The 21603-nt window shown below is 36.3% G+C and overlaps 1 protein-coding gene across 1 annotated transcript; it reads right to left on the bottom strand.

The window, feature by feature from the left end:
• Positions 1-860: 860 nt before the first annotated feature.
• Positions 861-18390, bottom strand: LOC139718794 (uncharacterized). The gene is made up of 10 exons (XM_071630262.1): positions 17941-18390; positions 15451-15569; positions 9723-9962; positions 9014-9156; positions 8170-8254; positions 6583-6772; positions 5738-5934; positions 4809-4971; positions 3693-3811; positions 861-1902 (listed from the first exon to the last, which is right to left on the bottom strand). The coding sequence occupies exons 1-10, from the start codon at positions 18116-18118 to the stop codon at positions 1588-1590; spliced, it is 1749 nt and encodes a 582-aa protein (XP_071486363.1). The 5' UTR covers positions 18119-18390; the 3' UTR covers positions 861-1587.
• Positions 18391-21603: the final 3213 nt, after the last annotated feature.

The raw sequence follows: 21603 nt of genomic DNA, 5'->3' as shown, positions 1-21603 counted from the left end.
ATGTACAATATAGGTCAAAAATCAAGGTCAAAGGTCAAAGAAGTCAAAGGTCAAAATTCTGTGTAGAAGTTTTGAAGCCCTCACCTAGTGCCATCACATAAAGCAAACGGAATCGAAATCGGGTTAGAAATGGCGAAGGAGTAGCATTTTGTAGCAAAATGTACAATATAGGTCAAAAAATCAAGGTCAAAGGTCAAAGAAGTCAAAGGTCAAAATTCTGTGTAGAAGTTTTGAAGCCCTCACCTAGTGCCATCACATAAAGCAAACGGAATTGAAATCGGGTTAGAAATGGCGAAGGAGTAGCATTTTGTAGCAAAATGTACAATATAGGTCAAAAAATCAAGGTCAAAGGTCAAAGAAGTCAAAGGTCAAAATTCTGTGTAGAAGTTTTGAAGCCCTCACCTAGTGCCATCACATAAAGCAAACGGAATCGAAATCGGGTTAGAAATGGCGAAGGAGTAGCATTTTGTAGCAAAATGTACAATATAGGTCAAAGGTCAAGGTCAAAGGTCACGACTGAAATTCTGTGTAGAAGTTTCAAAGCTCCCATGTAGTGCTATCATATAAAGCAAACAGAATCAAAATTGGCTCATAAATGACAGAGAAGTAGCAAATTGAAGATTTTGATCACACACGGACGCACACACGGACACACGGACACACGGACGGACGGACACACGGACGGACGGACACACGGACACACACACGTACGGAGCCCGTTTCATAGTCCCCTGCTCGAACTCGTTCGGCGGGGACAAACAATATGAACATGTAAAATAAATTGGTATAAAAATGATGTAGCATATATGATCCTGAAATGGAACCCACTTAAAACATAATAATAATAATAATAATAATTTTTTTAAAACAACATACAGCTATTTGTCTTCCCCTTATCATTAAGTTAATTTTTACCTTTAAGTGAACATTCTACCTCTTATTAAACTGGTAGAAGGCTCTAAAGGCTTTTACTGCCCCTTTTTCATCGTACTTGCTTCCAAAAGATTTAAAATGACCCACAGGGCTCATGCCTGTGTGGGATACTATGAATTGAAAATCTAAAAGAGATTTTATATCACAGGTGAACAGCAGATACAAAACTCTTCTGCTAAAACGCTTGCTTCACAAGAATGACGAAACAGTGATTGTTTCAAAATTGATGTACCGTAAATTCTTGATTAGCAGCACATACTGACTTTAAGAATTGCATCTTTTATATTTCTTGGATTATGGATATGTATTCATACTAAGAAGATATATTTCTTTTTTGTTATCACAACAGTTCAATCAATCTTTACTCTGCTTAAATATTTTATGTAAGAGCATGCTCTCCAAAGACACCACAGTAGTACATGTATGTGCTTGTAATCGAGTGTTTACCATTTTGCCATTCTGGGGGAATCTATCACAAGAGAATTACAAGCAGAAACACCATCCAGCTCACGCTAACTGAACTCCAGATGATACAGTGGGTAGGAAAGGTATGGGAATCCACTAACACATGATTAATATAATCTTTTTTTCAACTTACAGATATGTCTTCCCCTAACCAAGAAGTTAATACCAGTCTTCAGCTGAACATTTTCTCTACTTCTTATTAAAATGGTAGTAGGCTCTGAAGGCCTTTACTGCCCCCGTTTCTTGGGCACCTGCTTCCACCCCATACACCACAGTGTCCAAGATCACCCACATGGCTCGAGCCTGTGCTGGATACTCCAGATCAAAGATCTGAAATATCTTATAGCACAGGTCAACAGCAGATACGAGGCTCTTTCTCTCAAACACTTGGCTCTCCAGAATGACGAAGCACTGGATTGGCTGGCAGACATTGTTCCCTACAGCCAGGACGAAAGGCTGGTTCCTCCCATGGTCTTTTCGGTAGGCCTCGAGACTGGTTCCTTCCTGCAAATGATAAATATTAAACTACAAATGTCGCTATGGCGACTAGTATACCTCCGCCATAATGCATGATTCTCCTAATAGGTCTATAGTACATGTGGACAATGTGTGATTACATTTTCACAAAATTGGCAAAAATTAAAATGACGTTTGTCACAAATGTGTTGAATGTTCACCTTCCTTTAACCTAGGTTTGATTGGATGAATAGGAGAGCATGTATTTGGGGATTTAAGGACTTTAACTTGACTTTGACCCATTCATAAGTTTATGCATTAAGTAATTTTCAAGGTAGGGAGAAAAAGTGCAATTTCTGTATTGAACAGTAAATTGTTACCATTTTCATCTGGCCTTTGACCCTAAGATTCATACGATAATCACTGTCAGGCAGGACATGCATAAATATGTAGTAAGTTTCAAGATAACTCGAGCCACTTCCGAGATATGGAGGAAAAAGCTAATTCAGCACTTTCACTTGATCTTTGACCTTTGAGGCAAAAAAAAAAAGCAAAAAAAACAGAAACTTTCCAGAGAATCTCTATTGGGTTATATTTGCATACACCAAGTGTTTAAAAAAAAAAATAATCCTGCTGGCATTGCATAAATATGAGGGAAATAGTAAAATTTTGAAGTGTTGCCTTTGACCTTTGACCCGTGACCTTTGACCCCATGAACCCTAAATTCTCTAGATAATCACTGCCAGTCAGTACATGTAAATATACTATGTTCCATGAAGATACCTTGAACAATTTCCAAGGTACGGAGAAAAAAGTGAAGTTTTAATATTTTTACTTGACCTTTTGACCTTTGACCTCATGACCCCAAACTTTCACTAGAGAATCTAAATTGGGTAATACATGTATACACTAAGTTTCAAGAAAATATCTTCAGGCATTGCATAGATATGGTGGAAATAGAGAAATTTTACATATTTGACCTTGACCTTTTGACCTTTGACCTGGAGCATGTGCACCCAAAAGTTGATAGGCACAACTTCACCCCCTAATACACATACATGCCAAGTTTGATTAGGATACCTCAAGAGGTTTTTAAGTTACGCTGTCTACAAAATTCATTACGGACGGACGGAAGGACGGACGGACGGACAACCCGAAAACATAATGCCTCCAGCACCACTTCGTGGCAGAGGCATAAAAAGTACATCTTATCTTATGGCTCACAAAGTCTGAAAACGAAGTTTGCTGTTTCCTCCACTATACTGGAAAGAAATAGTTTCAATCAAAGAATAAAAATCTGCAAGAAACGACTACCATCAATAGTGATATGAAACATTTCATTCCCGTGGTGATATTTTTAAATGACTGATTTCAGTCAATATTGCTTTAGGTTAAAACTCTGCAACACATCACACAAATCTTTGTGATTAATACTCTATGCATTTTCCTTCCCCTGTTAATCCTATATATAGTTTAAAATTAGGGCCAGCGAGTTCTGGTACGTGTAAAATTCAAATGGTTACATTTCTTACCATCATAAGCGCGATTCAAGTTCACATGCCAGGACCCTATTACATAAAACTTGACATCAGTAATACGTGAAATATAACTTTGACAACTAAGCTCTCAGGCAAACAGATGTAAACATTTTAGTAGCACATAACAGTTACTGGAACTTTTTATTCAATACACATTCCTTTTTGATGAAGCATCAAAGTGTTCATGTCTTGACTTGATACGTGGAGTTGATCTTGCTGTACGGAGATGTGACCCATGCTAACACAAAATTTTTCAATTTTCTTCACTAATACTGCTTTTGCTACAAACATTTGACATACCTTTTGGCAGTCGATGAAACACTCCAATGACTCTTGGGAAGAGGCTCTTCCCCCTTTTGATGACTTCTTGCCCGGGAACAGATGTGACAGCATAAGAAAAGCCAGATTTGCCTTTTCCTCTGTTAGTGGAGTACACAAAGAGTCTTTATTAGAATATGAAAGATTTTACGCTACATATGTCTTCACACCATAAATCAATCCTGGCATATTTTCAATTCACATATCAGCTTTATATCTCTTCAAATTCAGGGCTTATTTTATAACCAGTGGGCGATTGGGGGCAAATAAGCCACTGCCACCCCTTATTTGGTTGATAACACATTTTTAGTCATCACACGCAAAAAAAAAAAATTCAACCACAGCCCCTCGACCCTTTTTATGCTGCTATTTTTTGTAGTAATCACAAGAAAATGCGGCAAAATTTTTGCCCGCCTCCCCCCCCCCCCCCCCATCCCCTTTTAAGAATCCTGGATCGGCCAGTGATGACTTAAGATTATTATGCAGATTTGCAGACATGCACACTGCTCTTTTATGGAAGAATTGGTGGTGTGCTGTGTGCTGTGTATTTGGGGAAGGTGCCCAAATGTAGGTGGGGGCTACAACAAAGATTACAAAAAGGTTAATATGATGAGCAACAATAGAAGCCACGAGCAGCAGTAGTTGGAAGTAGCTTGATTCCAGCACTTGCCTCGGTGTCAGATGTTGGAAAGGGCACAAACGACCCTTGGTGCTGTTTTTACTAAATACACCATTTGGAAGAATGCAATGGAGTAAAACACTTCTATAAATCCTATTACATCTACATTATGAGGGATGATGAAGTGTATATCACATCATTTTAAAATCAAATATAATGTGTTACCATGAACTAGGGGACGGGACAGTTGGGTGACTTTGGACAGGAATTGTTTTACTTACATTTTTTTTTTTGCTGTTGGTTTTTCTGCAAATATTTTTGTAGGTTATGAAAGGGGGATATGTGAATATTTGAATTACTGCACTTCTCTTGTATATTGCAAGCAGCAAAATAATGTAAGTGAAATTGTCTAAACTGTCCAAAGTCACCCGCCTGTCAAATGTCCCCTAAGTCTACAGTATCTATCAATAATTACACACCTTGAGTGAAGTCCTCATCACGTCTTTCTTGTACTCCGAATTTCACCTTCCACCCTGGAGAAATTCTATTCCCATAGTCCAGAATGCAAGATGATACTACTGGCCACTTTGTGAAGAGAAGGTCCCCCTTTCCATCAAATAGCTTGTTGTAATCCTGCTCAATCTGCAAAGAAACAAGAAACAACAACAACAAAACATGTTTTTGCAGTTATTTTGTTTTTTGTCTGTTAATTTGCCTGTTAGATCTTGAATTCTCACCATCTTAGTCCATTGTGTATGTTCCCAACACACACTGTGCCTTAACCCTATGTATTCCAGAGGGGAGGGGGAGCTTAATTAGCCCCCCCCCCCCCTCCTAACATGGGGGAAAAAATTTTATCTACAGCATGCAGTCAAATTGTCTCCTTACTCACACATCAGCAAGAGACCTTTAACCCCCATCAAATCTTACCGTAAGAAGCTACATGCATAATAAAGATGATGCACAAGAAACCTCATCTATACCCCATCCCCCCCAAAAAAAATAAATAAATAAATTGCTTTTGAAGAGAAACAGAAATGGATATTCAGACAAGCATTGATGATATCAATATACATGTATATTTCATATTAGATGATTTCTTACATTAAAAAATATATATATATATTTCATACTATTCTATGGGTAGGAAGGCAAAACATACTTCATACAATGTTATCTATAGAATATGTACAGATTTATTTATTTTTTTTAATTTTGCACGCTGTGATTTAACAACAAAAATCAGGCATTTGTGTGTACATGCAAATATGGCAAACACTGACTGCAATAATTTTGTTCATCTAGATTTTGGTAGATATTGGACATGATAATAAAACCCCTGTGACAGCTTACAATGAGGATATAACATGCACCTGCCATTCACAATGGGGACGTAACATGCACCTACCATTCCAGGAGAAAGAAGGTGTGGAAACTCAGCCAGCACTTCAGTCACACACGGCTTGTTCTTTGAACTTCTCGGCAGGTTGGAATGTACAAAGTCCCTTCTATAAGCTGCTGTCTGCTCCATCTTGGCCACAACGTCTTTGTGAGGGGTGTCATGACTCTTCAACCATTCGGTCGTAGCTTTCATGTCTGCCAAATCTGATACAAATTATGGAAACTCATAATAACAATCATTATTGAATCAAGCCTGAGAACAAATGCATAGCCTTAATGTTCATCCTAGCATTTTCTAGCTTTAACCCTGAAAAGGGGGGGGGGGGGGGATATAGCCATCCCACCCATCTCTGACCTATAAACCTCTGAAATAGCCCAATATTTTTGTGTTAGGCTGTATGCATTATCAGACATCATTAACAATATTGCTTGGGCTGCTAATTCTCCTAAAAGTAAACAAAGTATAAGAACAAAGCATATCATAATTATAGTGCATATAGAAATATTGCCACATTTTACCCAAGTCACGCTGATTTTTCTATAACTTGCACTTCCCCTTAGACCCAGTCAAAAATTACTCTTTAAATGGGTTTAAAAAGTTAGTACTAACATTCAATCAATACAAATTTATATTTAACCCCAAAATGCAATGAAGTCACTTTTTTCAAGCCTTGCTAACAGACCCAAGGTGGAAAAATTATGCAAATGAATAGATTGTTGTAGGTAAATCTACATTTAACTCAATTGTTTACTGCTTGATGCACAGAAACAAATTTTTTATACAGGGCAAGTATTTCTCAAGCCTGCTTCACTTTACTTTGGAGATAATTGGCTACATTTGTAAGCACATACCATAATTCATCTGCAATGATGAGGTTGAATCCTCATTGGAAGAACTTGAAGTGGTATCCTTAGGACTGCCAACCTTGGCTTTGTCTTGCTTCCTGTCTTGCTCTGCTGTTTTCCTTCTCAGGTACTTCAGCCGGTTTTCCAGCCTACCACCTGCTGGAAGTTTGGTACTCCCTTTCAAGTACCACTCCTCCTTTAAAAAAGAAATGAAATAATATTAATGAGCAAGAAGAATGTCACAATTAAAAGAGTTTATATGGTTATTTTCACAGTAAAGGGAGTAATTTTTTGTTCTGACAGGGTCAAAATTTCTGAATGTGTTTTGATATATATTTAGACTGAATTATAACTAAAAATGTCAAAGTTATGGATTTTTTGTTCCAGAGCTTGAACTACAAGCAAAACCTTGAAAAATATGAGTATGCAAAATATGAAGAAGTACACTTGTAACTCATGTATCATAAAATTTATCTAAAATACCATGATACATGTGCATGATATATTGTTCAGCATGCATTACAGAGCTGTTTGAGAATGCACATGGGTTTCAAATTTACAGCTGTTTGAGTGTAATGATACTCAGATTGGTAAATACATTTGTAAATATTTGCAAGAATTCAATCTCCAAGGCAATCATTGTTGTAATACACATATTAACATTGTAAGATGAAATGGTCACGAACTTGACATAGGAAATTGGTTAGTAGTGTTTCAGAGACTTCAAACATGCTAACACAATACTGTATGTATTATCAACTAAAAAGACACAACACCAGGTTTAAAAGTACTGGGTAAGCATGGTAAGAGTGTACAAAGCTAAAAATGCAACAGTGCTATGTTGTGAGGTTAAAAGGTCATTGACACAGAAATCTCATGGTAAAGCATGGTAACAAGAATAGCATCATCAAAACCCAAATGCTGACAAAGCTTTTTCAGAATCAGTGACAGAAGGAAGCTAACTATTTATGGTAATGGTGCGAGATCGTTAATCATAACATCTCTAAATTCAGAATTCTTTTGACATTCTTTGTTTCTATTTTTGTTTATATCTCAACTAAGTCCATTTGGGTTATTTTCACTAATTGCTCTTCATAGAGAAACAAGTAAACTGATGTACAATTGATTCTTTCTCCTTGTAGTATAGTGCAAGGGAACACCTGTACCCAGTATCTTTTAATAACTAAACCCTGTTTTAGATGAAACATGAACCTTGAACCAATAAGCCACTTAATACTTTGCCCACAAACATGGTAAATTTTAGCAATTTATCATAATCCTGTAGTACCTGTACACATGCACTTATGGACAGATGTTGTTAAAATTGCTCCTAGCAAAGAATGAAATGTCTGCACTGTACATGCATGTACAGCTAGGCATCCACAAACATTTTCATTATATTTCTGAAGCCTGTAGTAAGATCAGCATTAAATTATATATATATATATATATATTTATATACATATTTCTACATGTTATTCATTGATTTTATTCCAAAGATATCATTTGTCAATAGTTATCTGTCAACTTGGGTTGTGTCTTACGAAAAATCAAATGACTGCTAAGTCAGTAATTTTTAAACTGTCTACTCACGTCTCCATTGCCAGCTGGATCTTTAAGGAAGGGGAACTCTGCAATGATGGAGGAGGCCATTGCCCCCTTCATGTCAGGGCCAGGTCTGATGACAAAAAATATGAGAATTGTAGTGAAATGTACATAAATCATTGCAAATGCACATGTGATACAATTCCCACACAAAGCACTGTGGTGTAGTTGAGCATTCCCCCCTCCCCCATAAAGTATATCCTATAAAGCTTGTACATCATCTGCATTAACAAAAAGAGGCTAGTTTTCTCAGCACCAGACCAGGAACCTACAGGGAATCCCTACAAGGGTATCAAAAACAGGAAAAATCTGGGGGAAAGGGTATCAAATTGAGATGAATGATTATGTAATCCTTGAATAAATTTACCACTTAAGGGTATTAAAAACCAGACATTAAACATGATTCTCTGTTCATGAAAATGGAAGAACAGATTGTATTCAAGCACTAGGAACAGTGGAGAACCTGCATATCCAATTATGGGTATAGGCCTAAATAAAAAAAAAAAATATGAGTCATAATGATACTATCCTTGGATAAAATGACTTTTAGGGTTATCAAAATATGGAAGATCTTACACATTTCCCAGTCTAGGGTTTATAAATAATAAGATTCCTGAAGAGGGAGAAGAGGGTTTGGAAATGAATTGGACATGAGAAATTCACCTACGTGAAGATACAACTTTAGGTTAAAAAAAAAAAGGTCTTGTAAAGTGAATGTGATTATTTGTTAGAAGAAATGAGAAGAGAAACAAAAAGAATAGGAATGCAAAATCAACACAGACAGAAGCAAGGTAATATTAGGATGCCATTGCAAATGGTAAAATGTCATTACCTGAGGCCATGCAAGTCTACTAGATGCTCTGTACACATATTGCAGATGACACGAGTGTTGTGTGGCGTGCAGACTTTCATTCGAGTTACTTCCTCTAACGTTTTCCTCCCTTCCAAAGATTTCTTCAGAATTTCACCCACATCCTGTAAAATATTCAAGATTGCATGAGTTTAAAAAATGGTGTGTGTGTGTGTGTGTGTGTAAACATCATGATACAGGAGGCAATTCATTTTTTCTGGCATATTTCAACTTCTTTCGAAATATTAGCTAGAAGAGAATCTAAAAATTATACAGTACATGTAATTTCAATTGGTTCTGCGTACAAGTACTATAATCAGTAGCATGATCAGGGCTCAAAATAATAAGTAATTAGCACCAAGAATGGGCTTCCCAGCAGTGAAGGACTATTTTCAAGAGACTTTGACAATAAAAAAAAAAAAAACAGAGTCAATATCATGACACCTCTGAATTCTGGTGTGATTTGAAATTCCAATGCTTATATATTCCTCCTCTACACACAACATAAGAAAGGCTGAATCTTAGAAAAATTTGCTCATATCTATACTGTGCATGATGACAAAAAAAAAAAAAAATTATTTTCACAAAGTACAGATGAGACACTATATACATGCACATACACTGTATGTAATAACATGAGTACATGTATATCAATATGACTGAATGAATTACATATGAAATGTGAACTTACGTATCTTACTGCTTTCTGACGTTTGAGTGGTGGCGGTGTGTCACTGCTGCTGTTCAGATCCTGAACTACAGCTGATGAGCATGATGGTTCTTCTACATCTACTGGGATAGTTGAAGCCTGGGAAAGGTCAAAAGTAACTGATTCCATATCTGACAGCATCAGATCATCAGAAACTTCAGATGACTCCCAGCCCATCTGCATGTCTTTGAGTACAGATTCTGCAGCATTATTTGCTTTGTCCTATAAGGATGAAAATACACCACTCAAAAAGGGTTTAGCAATTCAACAGCAATGAGCTTATAATCATTCCTTTTTAATAAATCTTACTTGACATTAAAATTATTGGAATGAGTGTACAGTTGCCAGCACTGTATCCTCATGCACATTATTTTTACTGATACATACACACTTTTGAGTTATAGTGCAAAATCAAATCAAGACAGTAATTTTTGGGTTGAATTACAGATTTGTGCATTGTGGAAAGTGATTCACAGAGAACTGTTTCCCCTCCATACTCATGATCATTGATCTGATAACAATGCCAATCCATTATGCAAAAATTTTGTACATGGTCACACACAAAAATGTTGTACACATTCCATGATTTCAGTATCATTAAAAAGGGAAATGAACTGACATTTTAATTGATGTAAACAATGCAATAAACAGAGAGATGTACAGCATGAAATCAAAACTGAAGTGCATAACTTGTATGCCTGGAAGAAGGGTGCAAGCCCTGCTCACAACCAAATGTTATGATCTTGGTGTCCTCTTAATAAGAAAAAAGATGTTCTTTCCAGCCAGCTTAAGGGCAAGTCCAAGATAACACGCGCGTTACGTATGGGACATTCAGAGACTTTTATGACCTGAAAAATAGTGTTAATGGCTTTTGATCATATTGAACTTTATCATGGTGATTGATATCTAGGAGAAGTATAATCATGCAAAAAATGGAGAAAAATGACCTTCACAATTATATTCTAGAAGAGAAAATATGTGCCGTTACGTATGGGACCAGAAAATTTTGTTTTTTTGAACATTTTTTTCAACCTCAAAACTCTCTGAGAGTATTTCATTCTTCAACTTGTAACTCACTGTGATGAAAGTCACAACACTCAAGATTATCACAGGTAAGTTTCGTGTCATTAGGTAAAAAGCTCTAATTACAGGTTCTAATTAAAGACAGACATGACGTGTTACGTATGGGACAGTTACGTATGGGACAGTTTGTCCCCCATTCATTTAGTGTGTGAAGAACCATGTTTATGGGTATTTTGCATAATTATTGAAGTAAAATCAGTTGAAACTACTCAAATACTGATCCAGATTGTCAAGGAAACAATATTCCCCAAATATTCACCATCCTAATCATATTCAATCATATTTTTATATTTTTATGACCAACCTGAGTATGCATGCCCTTTGTCCCCCATTCGTTTAGTGTGTGGAGAGACATGTTTATGGGTATTTCGCAAAATAATTGTGCACAATACCCATAAACAAATTTTTGCATATTTTCTATTGAAATGGAATCAGTTAAAACTACTCAAATACTGATCCAGATAGACAAGGGAACAATATTCCCCAAATATTTACCATCATAATCATATCTAATCATATTCTATACTTTTAAGACCAACCTGAGTATGTATGCCATATTTTTATCAGGATAGTTACTACTGAAAAATTGAATAGTTTAAAGTGTTTACTTCCATTGATGAAGGGTAGTTTGCCATTTTGTTTCAATAAAAAACAACTTGACACAAGAAATATTAATTTTTATAAATAAGCAATACCTGCTGCGTGGAACCCCAGTGATCGAGTAGATATATGATGTCTGTCTAGCAGTCAGGTCATTGATACGAGTCACACCTTAGTATGTATACCCATGAATTTTGTCGTGGCTATTATTGAAACCTGAATAAGGACAATTTGTGTATCACTTGCAATTTAAAAAAAAAATCATTTTACTTTATATTTTTTTCTAATATTTATATCACAACCATTTCAAATTGGATCTCAATCACTAAACTTTGAATTCCTCTAGTCTTAGGATTGTATGCTCTTTAGTAATTCATATAATTGGTTTCCAATCATCTCATTAAATGTTGAAAACTGAATCCCCATTTCTACAAAAAACTATACCATCCCTTTAATGCTGATTTTTCATTGTGTATTTTGCCATTTTCCCCTCCCCCTTTCTGAAAATTGTTCAGTCAAATACATGTATTGTCTAAAGTGTCTATAACTCAAAAAGTAGCTACAATGTTGGGATGCTTTCTGCAGGATGATTGACCATTTGTGTACTGAGAGACCTTCCCAGCTAGCTACATGCATTCACATGCATTATGTATGAGGATGTCCCATACGTAACGCATTTGTCCCATACGTAATATTATTTCAGTGCCTGATAAAAAATACTCCTTTTACTGTTTTTTCTTTTTTCTATGGTATTTAATTTCTCTAAACAATAAATTAGAACTTTCCAAAAGGGCATTAATATAACCTTAGCAATTTCAGAATAAACCTAAAAAAATGACCTCAATTTGTTACGTATGGGACATCTCATGATAGGACACGAGCTAATTTGCATAATCATTTGCATAATCCCTAAATTTTCATACCAAGTTAAACTATTTGATGAACTTCTTATGTCCACATATTAATCAAATATCATTTGCTTTCCTTTGAATTAATATGAATTTTTATAAATGTCCCATACGTAACGCTGTGTTTCACATTTATGCAAATGAAGCCCTTGAAATTTGCATAAATTTACGTAATATAATTTTTTTGTCCATGGAAATCAAAACTTCAACTCATAAGCTTCAAAATGATACCAAACATGTCAATATTGAGCAAAGATGAAATTTTGCCTTCTGAGGGGACCTTATCTTGGACTTGCCCTTAATGAAAATAAATGCTAGTCAGTGAGAAATCATAAAAACTGAATGTATCTTCTGTTCCATTTCAATAGGTTTATCCTGTATAATGGTCATTAGTTTACAAACAAAAAAAAAAATGAAAAATTGTACCACGGTACTTACTTTCCTTTCATTTGATATACCAGTACATTCATGTATAACTTTGTGTAGAAAGAAAGCACAGAAGTTTGAAATGGTTAAATTGAAAAATTGAAACTGAAGTGAGCATGTACCTGTAAGTTATTTTTGAAGTTTATTACTTTGGTCTAGTGATCTTTGTTGCAGTTATGACAGCATGTATCTGGTAGGAATGTACCACTGATGATCTGCACTATCATGACTCTTCACTGCATGGACAGGTCTGTGTTCAAACAGGTCTTCAGGATTAAGCAACTGTAGAGAATCCAACTCCTCTTCTGATGCAACAAAGGCTTGAAAGTGATCATGAAAGTACTTTGTTTTCCATGGCTGGATCATTAGATACAGTCCATCTTGCTTTCTCATAATATAATCAATCCTTGAGAAAGATGGTAGTTCACCACACCAGTCAGTCAGTAACATGACATTGGGTCTGTATGTGTATCCATAGAATGTTACTTTATCACACAATTCTAGTAAGGTATCAGGTTCACAGCTCAACAGCCGACATACTTCTACCTCGCTCTCAAGATCACAAACTTTGACAAATTCTGATGTGTGGATGTATACACATTCGCTGTTGATGTGTTCTTTCTTGAGCATTCTGAATGCCTGTGCTTCCTGGTGTTTACGTGCAACTGTCTTGGCGATGTTCTTGTAATTATTACAAGTTTTCGCCCACTTTTTCAAAGGCTTGTGCTTTCCTTCTTGCCTCATACAAGCATACTGTGACAAAGGGCCCAGCTGTCTGATTGCCTTGGGATAGTGGAGGAGGTTGTGATGCTTGGGGAGGAGATGCTTATCAGGAAACAGTTGCAAATATAACTGATGATGCTCATTAATCCTTGACTGCAAGTAGTAGGTGACAGCAGTACTAATGTTTGGTGCTAAGACCAGTTGGTATATCTTCAGAAGAACTGTGAACAACCTCCAGTACTCACATCCTTCTTCAACTTTATCTCCCACAATCAGGGGTAAGAACTCAGCAAGACAACTCATCTGTGAAGCCTTTTGACCACTTGGTCCAAATGGATTGCTAAGGTGACTTTGAAGGATGGGGCTGGGCTTGTTTGCTTTTTCTGTTATACCATAGCTGAATGACTGAATACGACAGTTCAGTTCATCAAGGCTAAATCTGCCCTGATTTATGAGTTCTGAAAGTACAAGTTTCATCTCGATTGGAAGTAACCCTTCTAGGAAATCATGCATCAGGTCAGGAGCATAGTTTTGCGACACATGGTAATAGCTCAGTGTATTGAGAGCACACGACCTCCGAAGTCCCGTTTGAGAAACATCATTTACACTGATATCATAATCAATGTTTTCTTCAGTACGGAGTAACCTTTGATCAACAGCTACCTGTTTTCTGCATATTGCCTTGAGTGCTTTGCAGAACCGGCAAAAATAGTTGGCACTAAAACTTCCAGCAAAGCCGAGCATGGTATTGAGAGCTAAGTTATCACCGACTGCCTGGAAGAGTCGGGGACGTACACGGCCAGTGAATCCATCTGGACTATTAATATGAAGACCTTCTGTGAAGAGAACTTCAAGGTCATCCGAAATACGCTGAAGAACAACATTTACACCATATTTGGATACCAAAGAAGATTTTGCTAGAGCAACTAAAAGGACATTTTCCAGTTTAGCTTGGTATTTCTTGGGCAAAGAAGCAACAGTAACATAGATACCAAGAAGTTTGTGTTTCCCTTTCTTTGAACCTAGGGGGTTCGCTGTCTCAAAGTCATCATTATACAGCAACAATTCTATATCCACACAGTCTTGGTTTCCTTCACAAGCTTTGTAATATGATCCATCTCTGTAAGTCTGAAGCACATCTTTTTCGCCAGCAGTGTCTTTTTCCTGAATGATGACTGACATATAGCCTGGTTGTTCCAAGAATACTTTCAGATTTTCACCGACTGGCACGTACTGAAAAGTTTCTTCAACTTGTTTCTGCTCAGTCCTTCCAGTATGTGTATTCAGACATTCTTTGTATACATTGCCAAAAACAATTTCTTCTGGCTCAATAAGAACATTACAGTTGCGGGCAAATTGGTTTTGTTTATGCTGAGTAGATAAACTGAAATGCTCAAAAGGATCTTTCACCATGTCAAGGACTGACTGTAGAGTGTCAATTTTATCAACTGAGGGTTTGATATCCTGAGATACGTCCTCGATGATGGGGGCTGACACTTGTTGAACTGCTTCAATTACATTAGTGAGCAGCTCTTGTGTGTCACAAATTATACTTTGCACTGTGGAGGATGGCAGGGATGAGCTTTTAAGTTTTGCTACATATTCAGAAACAGACTGTTTGATTGCTGATGAAATTTCCTCTGTGGGTTTTTCATTTGGAAGCACTTCTGACTGCTCTGATGCACTTTCATCACTAAAAACTGTGTTTCCAACAGAATCTCCATCACTGACATTTTCTACAATGGAATCATGATCTTGTTCCAAGTGCCGCTTGTAGCTATAACCATGATAGAATGTTTTAAAACATTCTTGCACATGACACACAAGTTTTGTTTTGGTCTTTGAGTTTATGTTGTGGATCTTTAGGTGGTTCCACAGGTCCACACTTCTTTCAAAGGATTTCACACATTTGCAACATGCAAACATTTTTGCAGGAATGATTTTTGAGATGTCCTTGGTCACACACTTGCCTGTTTCTTCCATTTTTCGAAATGGTGAACAAATTTAAGCCTTGGGCCCAATTGGGAGATCACATCCTTCACAAGACTTGCATCCAGCAGCTTGAATGCTGACAGGTCAATGCCACAATCTAAAACAAAAGAAAAAATATGGTAAATTCTATTTAGGAAAAAAAAGAGAAATGAATGATAAGTTGATTTGCGTGCTTTTATACAATCCATACTGTAGATTATCATAAACAGCAAAAAGCATTACTGTTCAAGTTTGTTACCATTAAAAATACTCAAAATTGCCTTTTTGACATCCTTGTCATTTCAAAAATCATATGAATTATGATGCTGTTTTTTCAAAATTGATTTGTGGTCTCCCCCTGCCCCCCTCAAAATATTACATCAACAATTTTCTTGGTTGATATAACCTCATGAAATGTATCATGTATTTTTGTTTTTAATTGTCGAGGTAGGCCTACAATTTTGTACATTTTTTGGAGTAATGCATGATTTGAATAAAAAAATTGAAATGTCAAGGCACTGTAAAAGCACACATACCGTACACACTAAACACACAAAGAAACACACTTCAATGAAGACAATATACAGTACATACAATATGCAACTAGCCGCTTTCCCCTTCCTTTATAGCCATTTTATAGCTCTTTTAATCTGGATAGGAAAAACAAATTGTGTGCGATTAGATTTTCTTTAAAGGGATTTTTTAAGTGTTTAAAGTCTGGGTAGTTTGTATTTCTAGTGGAATTCAGGGTATCATGCAAGCCCAATTCCCCCCCCCCCCCCACGTCAATGGTACAGTCAAGGACATGTCATGGATACAAGCACATGATTTATTTCAGGATAGATATGAATATTTGGTTGAAGAAAACACACTTTTTAAACTTTAAAACATAAAAAAATTAATTGGTACCAGATTTTTTTTTTTAACCCTGTCTCCTAATAGCACATAACATCCTTTGAAAAGCTCCCTCTATCACGATTCTCAAAACTTAAAAATCTCAACAACAAAAAAGAGAGAAAGCAAACATGTGTATTAAAGGGGTAATATATAATAGCAATATTTGACAATATACCCTTTACTTTTATGGATGGATTCAAGTTACATGTTGGTAAACCCCTACAGCTATCAACTGCTCATTAACTCACTGATCGTAATACATGTAAGAGGATGTCAATCATGTAAGTCACGAAACTGCATAGTTGATGTCAAGTTCAACCTTGCTGTGTTCATATCTATTTCAGATCATGTACTAACATATTATTTGAGGAAAGTGAAGAACGATAAGGGTTTATGACCATAGTGTAACTCCAGTAACTTCTTCCAAAAAGAGAGTGGTAAATGAATGTATACATGTTGAACAGCCACCCATTTTTTTTTGTTGTTGTTGTAAAGGCTGATTAGGTAATTATCTTTGAAAATTATAAGCTGGATAAGACTTAAGTTGTTGCACAATAGTCTACTGAGTCTGAAGGAAAAGATAGCAGACAGCTAGACAATAGGGTCTACAGGATGTAACTTACTAGTACAATTGTAACTCTAAGTTAGAGTTATATTCTTGGTCTACATCATTACATGTATTTAGTTGGAAGGTTTCAAACTGTGTCTGTTCGGCAGATTTTTGACATTTTGGAAATGTGTCTTGAGGTAAATCTAGACAGATTCCCAAAATGTCAAATTCCACAGAACAGACACAGTTTGAAGCCTTTGAACTAATATGAAAATGATGTAGGCCTAGACTCTACTGCATTATTTCACCTCTTTGACATTGTGTTACAAAATGTTGTAATCTGTGCATCCAGACCTCACACAAATCAAAGGCAAGCCAAGGCTTCAAGCAAACCAGAAGACAGTAGAAATACCATACTGTCAGTAGACAGTAGTATCTAGACTAGGCCTATAGCATAGACTATAGATTTCTATCAACTTGTCCTACTCTATACTTGACTATAGCCTATGAAGGCTTAGTCTGACAAAAGTAGATCTAACACAGGGCTGCACACTAACCCATTTTTTCTACTGGTCCGGCCTGTCCATCGGACCAGTAAGTACCCAGTCTTTCCATTTTTTACTGGTCCATTCCTGAAAAAGTTACTGGTCCGACAGTGATTTTTACTGGTCAGGGACCGTCGGACCAGTGCCAGTGTGCAGCCTTGTCTAACATTTAACAAGTAAACGTTAGGCCTATCAAAAACCCTAATCTAAAGTACGGTACTGTACCAAGTTCTTGCACACATGCTTATCACGATTATGCCGAGTATTGGACCTGTGTCAGTGACTAGGTCGAACATGGGCCAAGCGGCCGGCCTTTGAAGAGCCAGCCGCCGAGGGCCGGCGCCGGCCGCCGAGTACATACGCTTGAAGTGCAAAGCCAGCTGCTGTGCGGCGCAGGCAAGGTCAACTAGTCGTAGGTACCACTTCCGAACGGTACCATCAACTAACTTGAAGCATCTACATTATTGGAAACAAATATACTGGTAATTTATACTTACTTTTAAAGTTGGGGATTTGGTCAACAAGACCCCATTGACGCAGCAAAAAAGCAACTTCGCTGTCCGCCATGCTTCGTGCTCTGTCGATGTCGCGTCGAAGTACAGTACAGACTACTACTTTATGTAGTTGGTATGCATGCACGTGCGCGCGCAAGTGTAAAAATGACCCACCAGTCATCCGCGTGTGTCCTTTTTACACCTAACATAGCAATATCGCGACTGGGCTCGCCTGGTACAGTGTAAACAGCGAGAGTGTAAAATGCAGTTTACTCCGAGTTGAGTAAGATAATGGAGCAAACCTTACTCACGAAGAAGAGCAAAATGAAAGTATGTAAATATTGAGTAAAGAGGGGTAAAAAGAACGAGTTTGCTCAATAAAGGCGAATTTACCGCTGTTAAATGTTCAATCTTGCTCAATATTGAGCACTCTTGAGTTTACTTTAGCAAAATTTTACTCCATGGATTTAGAGTGTAAAGTACTGTACTTCCTTTTGAAAAAAAAGTGGGAACACATTTACACCATAGTAACACCAGATGGTGTGGTCACATACTGAAGCTGGATGGGTATTGTACCATTGCATTAACACCAGCAATATCAAATCAACACCATGCGGTGTCATTGTTGAATTAACACCAGCGCAGTGTCAAAATATCACCAGCTGCAGTGTCAAATTAACACCACGAAGTGCCAGGTGAACACTTTTCCACACCGTCACAACATACTTTCTACACCTGTGGGTGTGGTCCTCTATTGACATTTGATCGGTGTTAGATTTAAGACCCATGGTGTTAAATCTAACACATATGTTTTCGCAGTGTAGATCTGCATACATGGAGGTCGGGACAGAAAGATGGTAACAATTGTTGAACAATGTGAACACAATTACTGGTAAATTTATAGTGCCAATGAGATTCCAAATTGAAAAGAGGGCAATCGTTTCAGAGTACAATGTACTGATTATTTACAATAAGGGGGAGAACAGTACATAGAGACCAAATGTGCATCATTGAGGCAATTTTACACAACACATCAGTGAAGCTTGAGAAAAATCGGACAAATCGTTCAAAAGTTATGAATGTTTAAAGCTTTGGTTCAACTATTGCTAATGCTAAATGGGAAGACTACGACACCTTATCCACTTTGTAAAGTTAAAAATGCCTCTTGAAAAAAAAAATTGGGTTTCCCCCTCTATCCTGTTTTACCATACAAATTACTACGATATTCAGGAGTTGATTATTGATTCTATTTTGTAGACACGTCCGTTGTACAGTTATGTAAAGTGAATTTAAGTTCGAATTTTACTCTAAGGCCCGATCCATGTCAAGCAGCGGCTTATGATCGCGGTCTCCTACTTTTCTGTCATTACAATGTCTCGAAATGCACAATCTTAAAATCAATTCATTTAAAATCCCCCGTTTTATTTTTCATTTTTGGATAAATTGTGTTTATCGTAAAGACATAACACATTTTGAATCAATAATCATCACTAATTAGTTGAATTAACAATTGTTATATTTATGATTTCTTTCTGAAATTTATATTTGATGATATTATGCTATACGTCTTATACATCGAATGTTGTCATGTTCATAATGTATGCATGTACTTTGAATTAATTTGTAAGACAGTTGCTAGGCTTATGCGTCGTGTGTATTTTCTTAGTGTAAATATTCTCTTGTTATGTGTGACTTGAAAATGGGAAGGAATAAACCAAACAAAAAAAAAACTTTATGGATGTTAAGAAACCTCCAATTCTGAGAGAAATTCAACTTTATTTGATGAAAATCGGTTTTAAATGGCTGAGATATTCAAAACTAAAGTCTTTTAATAAAAGGTGGGTTACCCTTTTATAAGGATCCTTTTGTTTTGGATATCTCAGCCATTTCAAAACTAATTTTCATAAGATAAACTTTGAAGTTCTCTTACCAGAGTTTGCTCTTTCATATTTCATAACAAGTTTCTCATTATCTGAAAAAAGAACTTGATGAAAAAATGTTGGAAACCTCACGCCCCATCTCAACCGAAATTGGACCCACCCTTTAAGAACGGTAGTGATATCCAAATGAAACTTGACGTAAGTACATTGTATGTGTACGTGGACGAAGTTGTGCATATCAACTTTTGAGTGCACAAAAAGGTCAAAGGTCGTTGTCATATTCTTATGATTTCAAAATTTGTCCCATATATTCGCAATGCCTGAAGGTATTTTCATGAAGCATAGTTTACAATCAAATTACTAGATAGAGATTCTCTAGGGAAAGTTTTTGGCAATGGGGTCAAAGTTCAAAGGTGAAATGTCAAGTGAAAATACCAGAAGTTCACTCCTTTCCTCCATTTCTCCATATGGATGAAGTTAGTATACAGTGCATTTGCATAATATACTGCTTGACAGTGAGTCTTTTGAGAATTTTTCTGTCATGAGGTCAAAGATCAAGAGTCAAAGGTCAGGTGAAAATCTAAAAATGAACCATTTGAAGAGTTTGCTCGCAAAAAAACCCCTGATAATTCCATATTTGCCAAATGGAGATATTTGCGATTAAAGGTCGAGAAAAATAAAGAGAATAATAAGATTTTTTTTTTGCTTCTTTTGACCATAACTTCAAAAATGTACCTTTATATTTATAGACCAATATATCATTTACAGGTATTATTTTGTACTTTATGACAGAGACCATACTTCAAAGTCTTCAAAAATGCCCTTATCGGTTTTTTGCGAACAAACTCTTCATTTGATGCTGAAAATACACTCTTTTATCAATAACTTCAAAATTACTCAGCGCGCACACTTAATGTAAATAAGTATGATAAATTATTATGATTTTGTGAGGAAGATATTGTCCGTAGGGTCAGAGATTAGGTGATAATGTTAAAATGTTGCATTTTCCCGTATTTTGAAAAAAAAAGCTCAAGATTGTCATAAAAAGATATTGAATATTTACAAAAGATGTGAACCATGATGTCATTGGGCAAGAATCAAATATCAAGTAAAAATGTTCAAATTCCCAAATACTTCCTCTCTTTACCATTTTTTATTTTTTATTTTTTTATTTATATGACAATTTGTAGCGATAAAACCGTATTAGTTGTGTAAACAGAATGTTTGAATGTAATGTAATTCTTTGTATTTGTTATGATTATGTTATTATCCTGTCTATTTTGCCGTATAATCTTTGTATATCTGTGTACTTCGACTTGTAGTCGCCGACTCAGATTTATATTTGAATAAAGACCTTTTAATCAATCAATCAATCAATCAATCAATCAATCAATCAATCAATCAATCAATCAATCAATCAATCAATTTAGTCAACCAAACGAAACCTGGTTCAAGGAATGTATTAACACACAGACTAACAAATAGGGGAATTGGGGAAGTACCCGTTATTTTCTCCCATTGTCAAGTTTTATCCTCCCCGTGCTGACTGAATAAAGAGAAAGATAAGAGGAATCCCCCAATACCTCTTGTTCGTCTAATAAAGGCATTGTTTACCATTTGCAGATGAAAACAAAACGCCAGCTTTGGTGCTTCAAAATAATTACAAAAAGTGAGTTAGGGATAGGAACAACCAGTGTAAAGAATTCATTCAGTATAATCATTGTTAAGTATTGTTACAAATACAAGAATGTGAACAATAGTTATAATAAAATTGTTTCTAAACTAA

This window comes from Diadema antillarum, unplaced genomic scaffold, assembly GCF_040938485.1.
Source record: "Diadema antillarum isolate AM-2024a unplaced genomic scaffold, OU_Dant_1.0 scf00000008, whole genome shotgun sequence".
Taxonomy (NCBI): domain Eukaryota; kingdom Metazoa; phylum Echinodermata; class Echinoidea; order Diadematoida; family Diadematidae; genus Diadema; species Diadema antillarum.
Note: the sequence above shows the minus strand (reverse complement) of the source record. Positions and strands in the feature narration are given on the sequence as shown.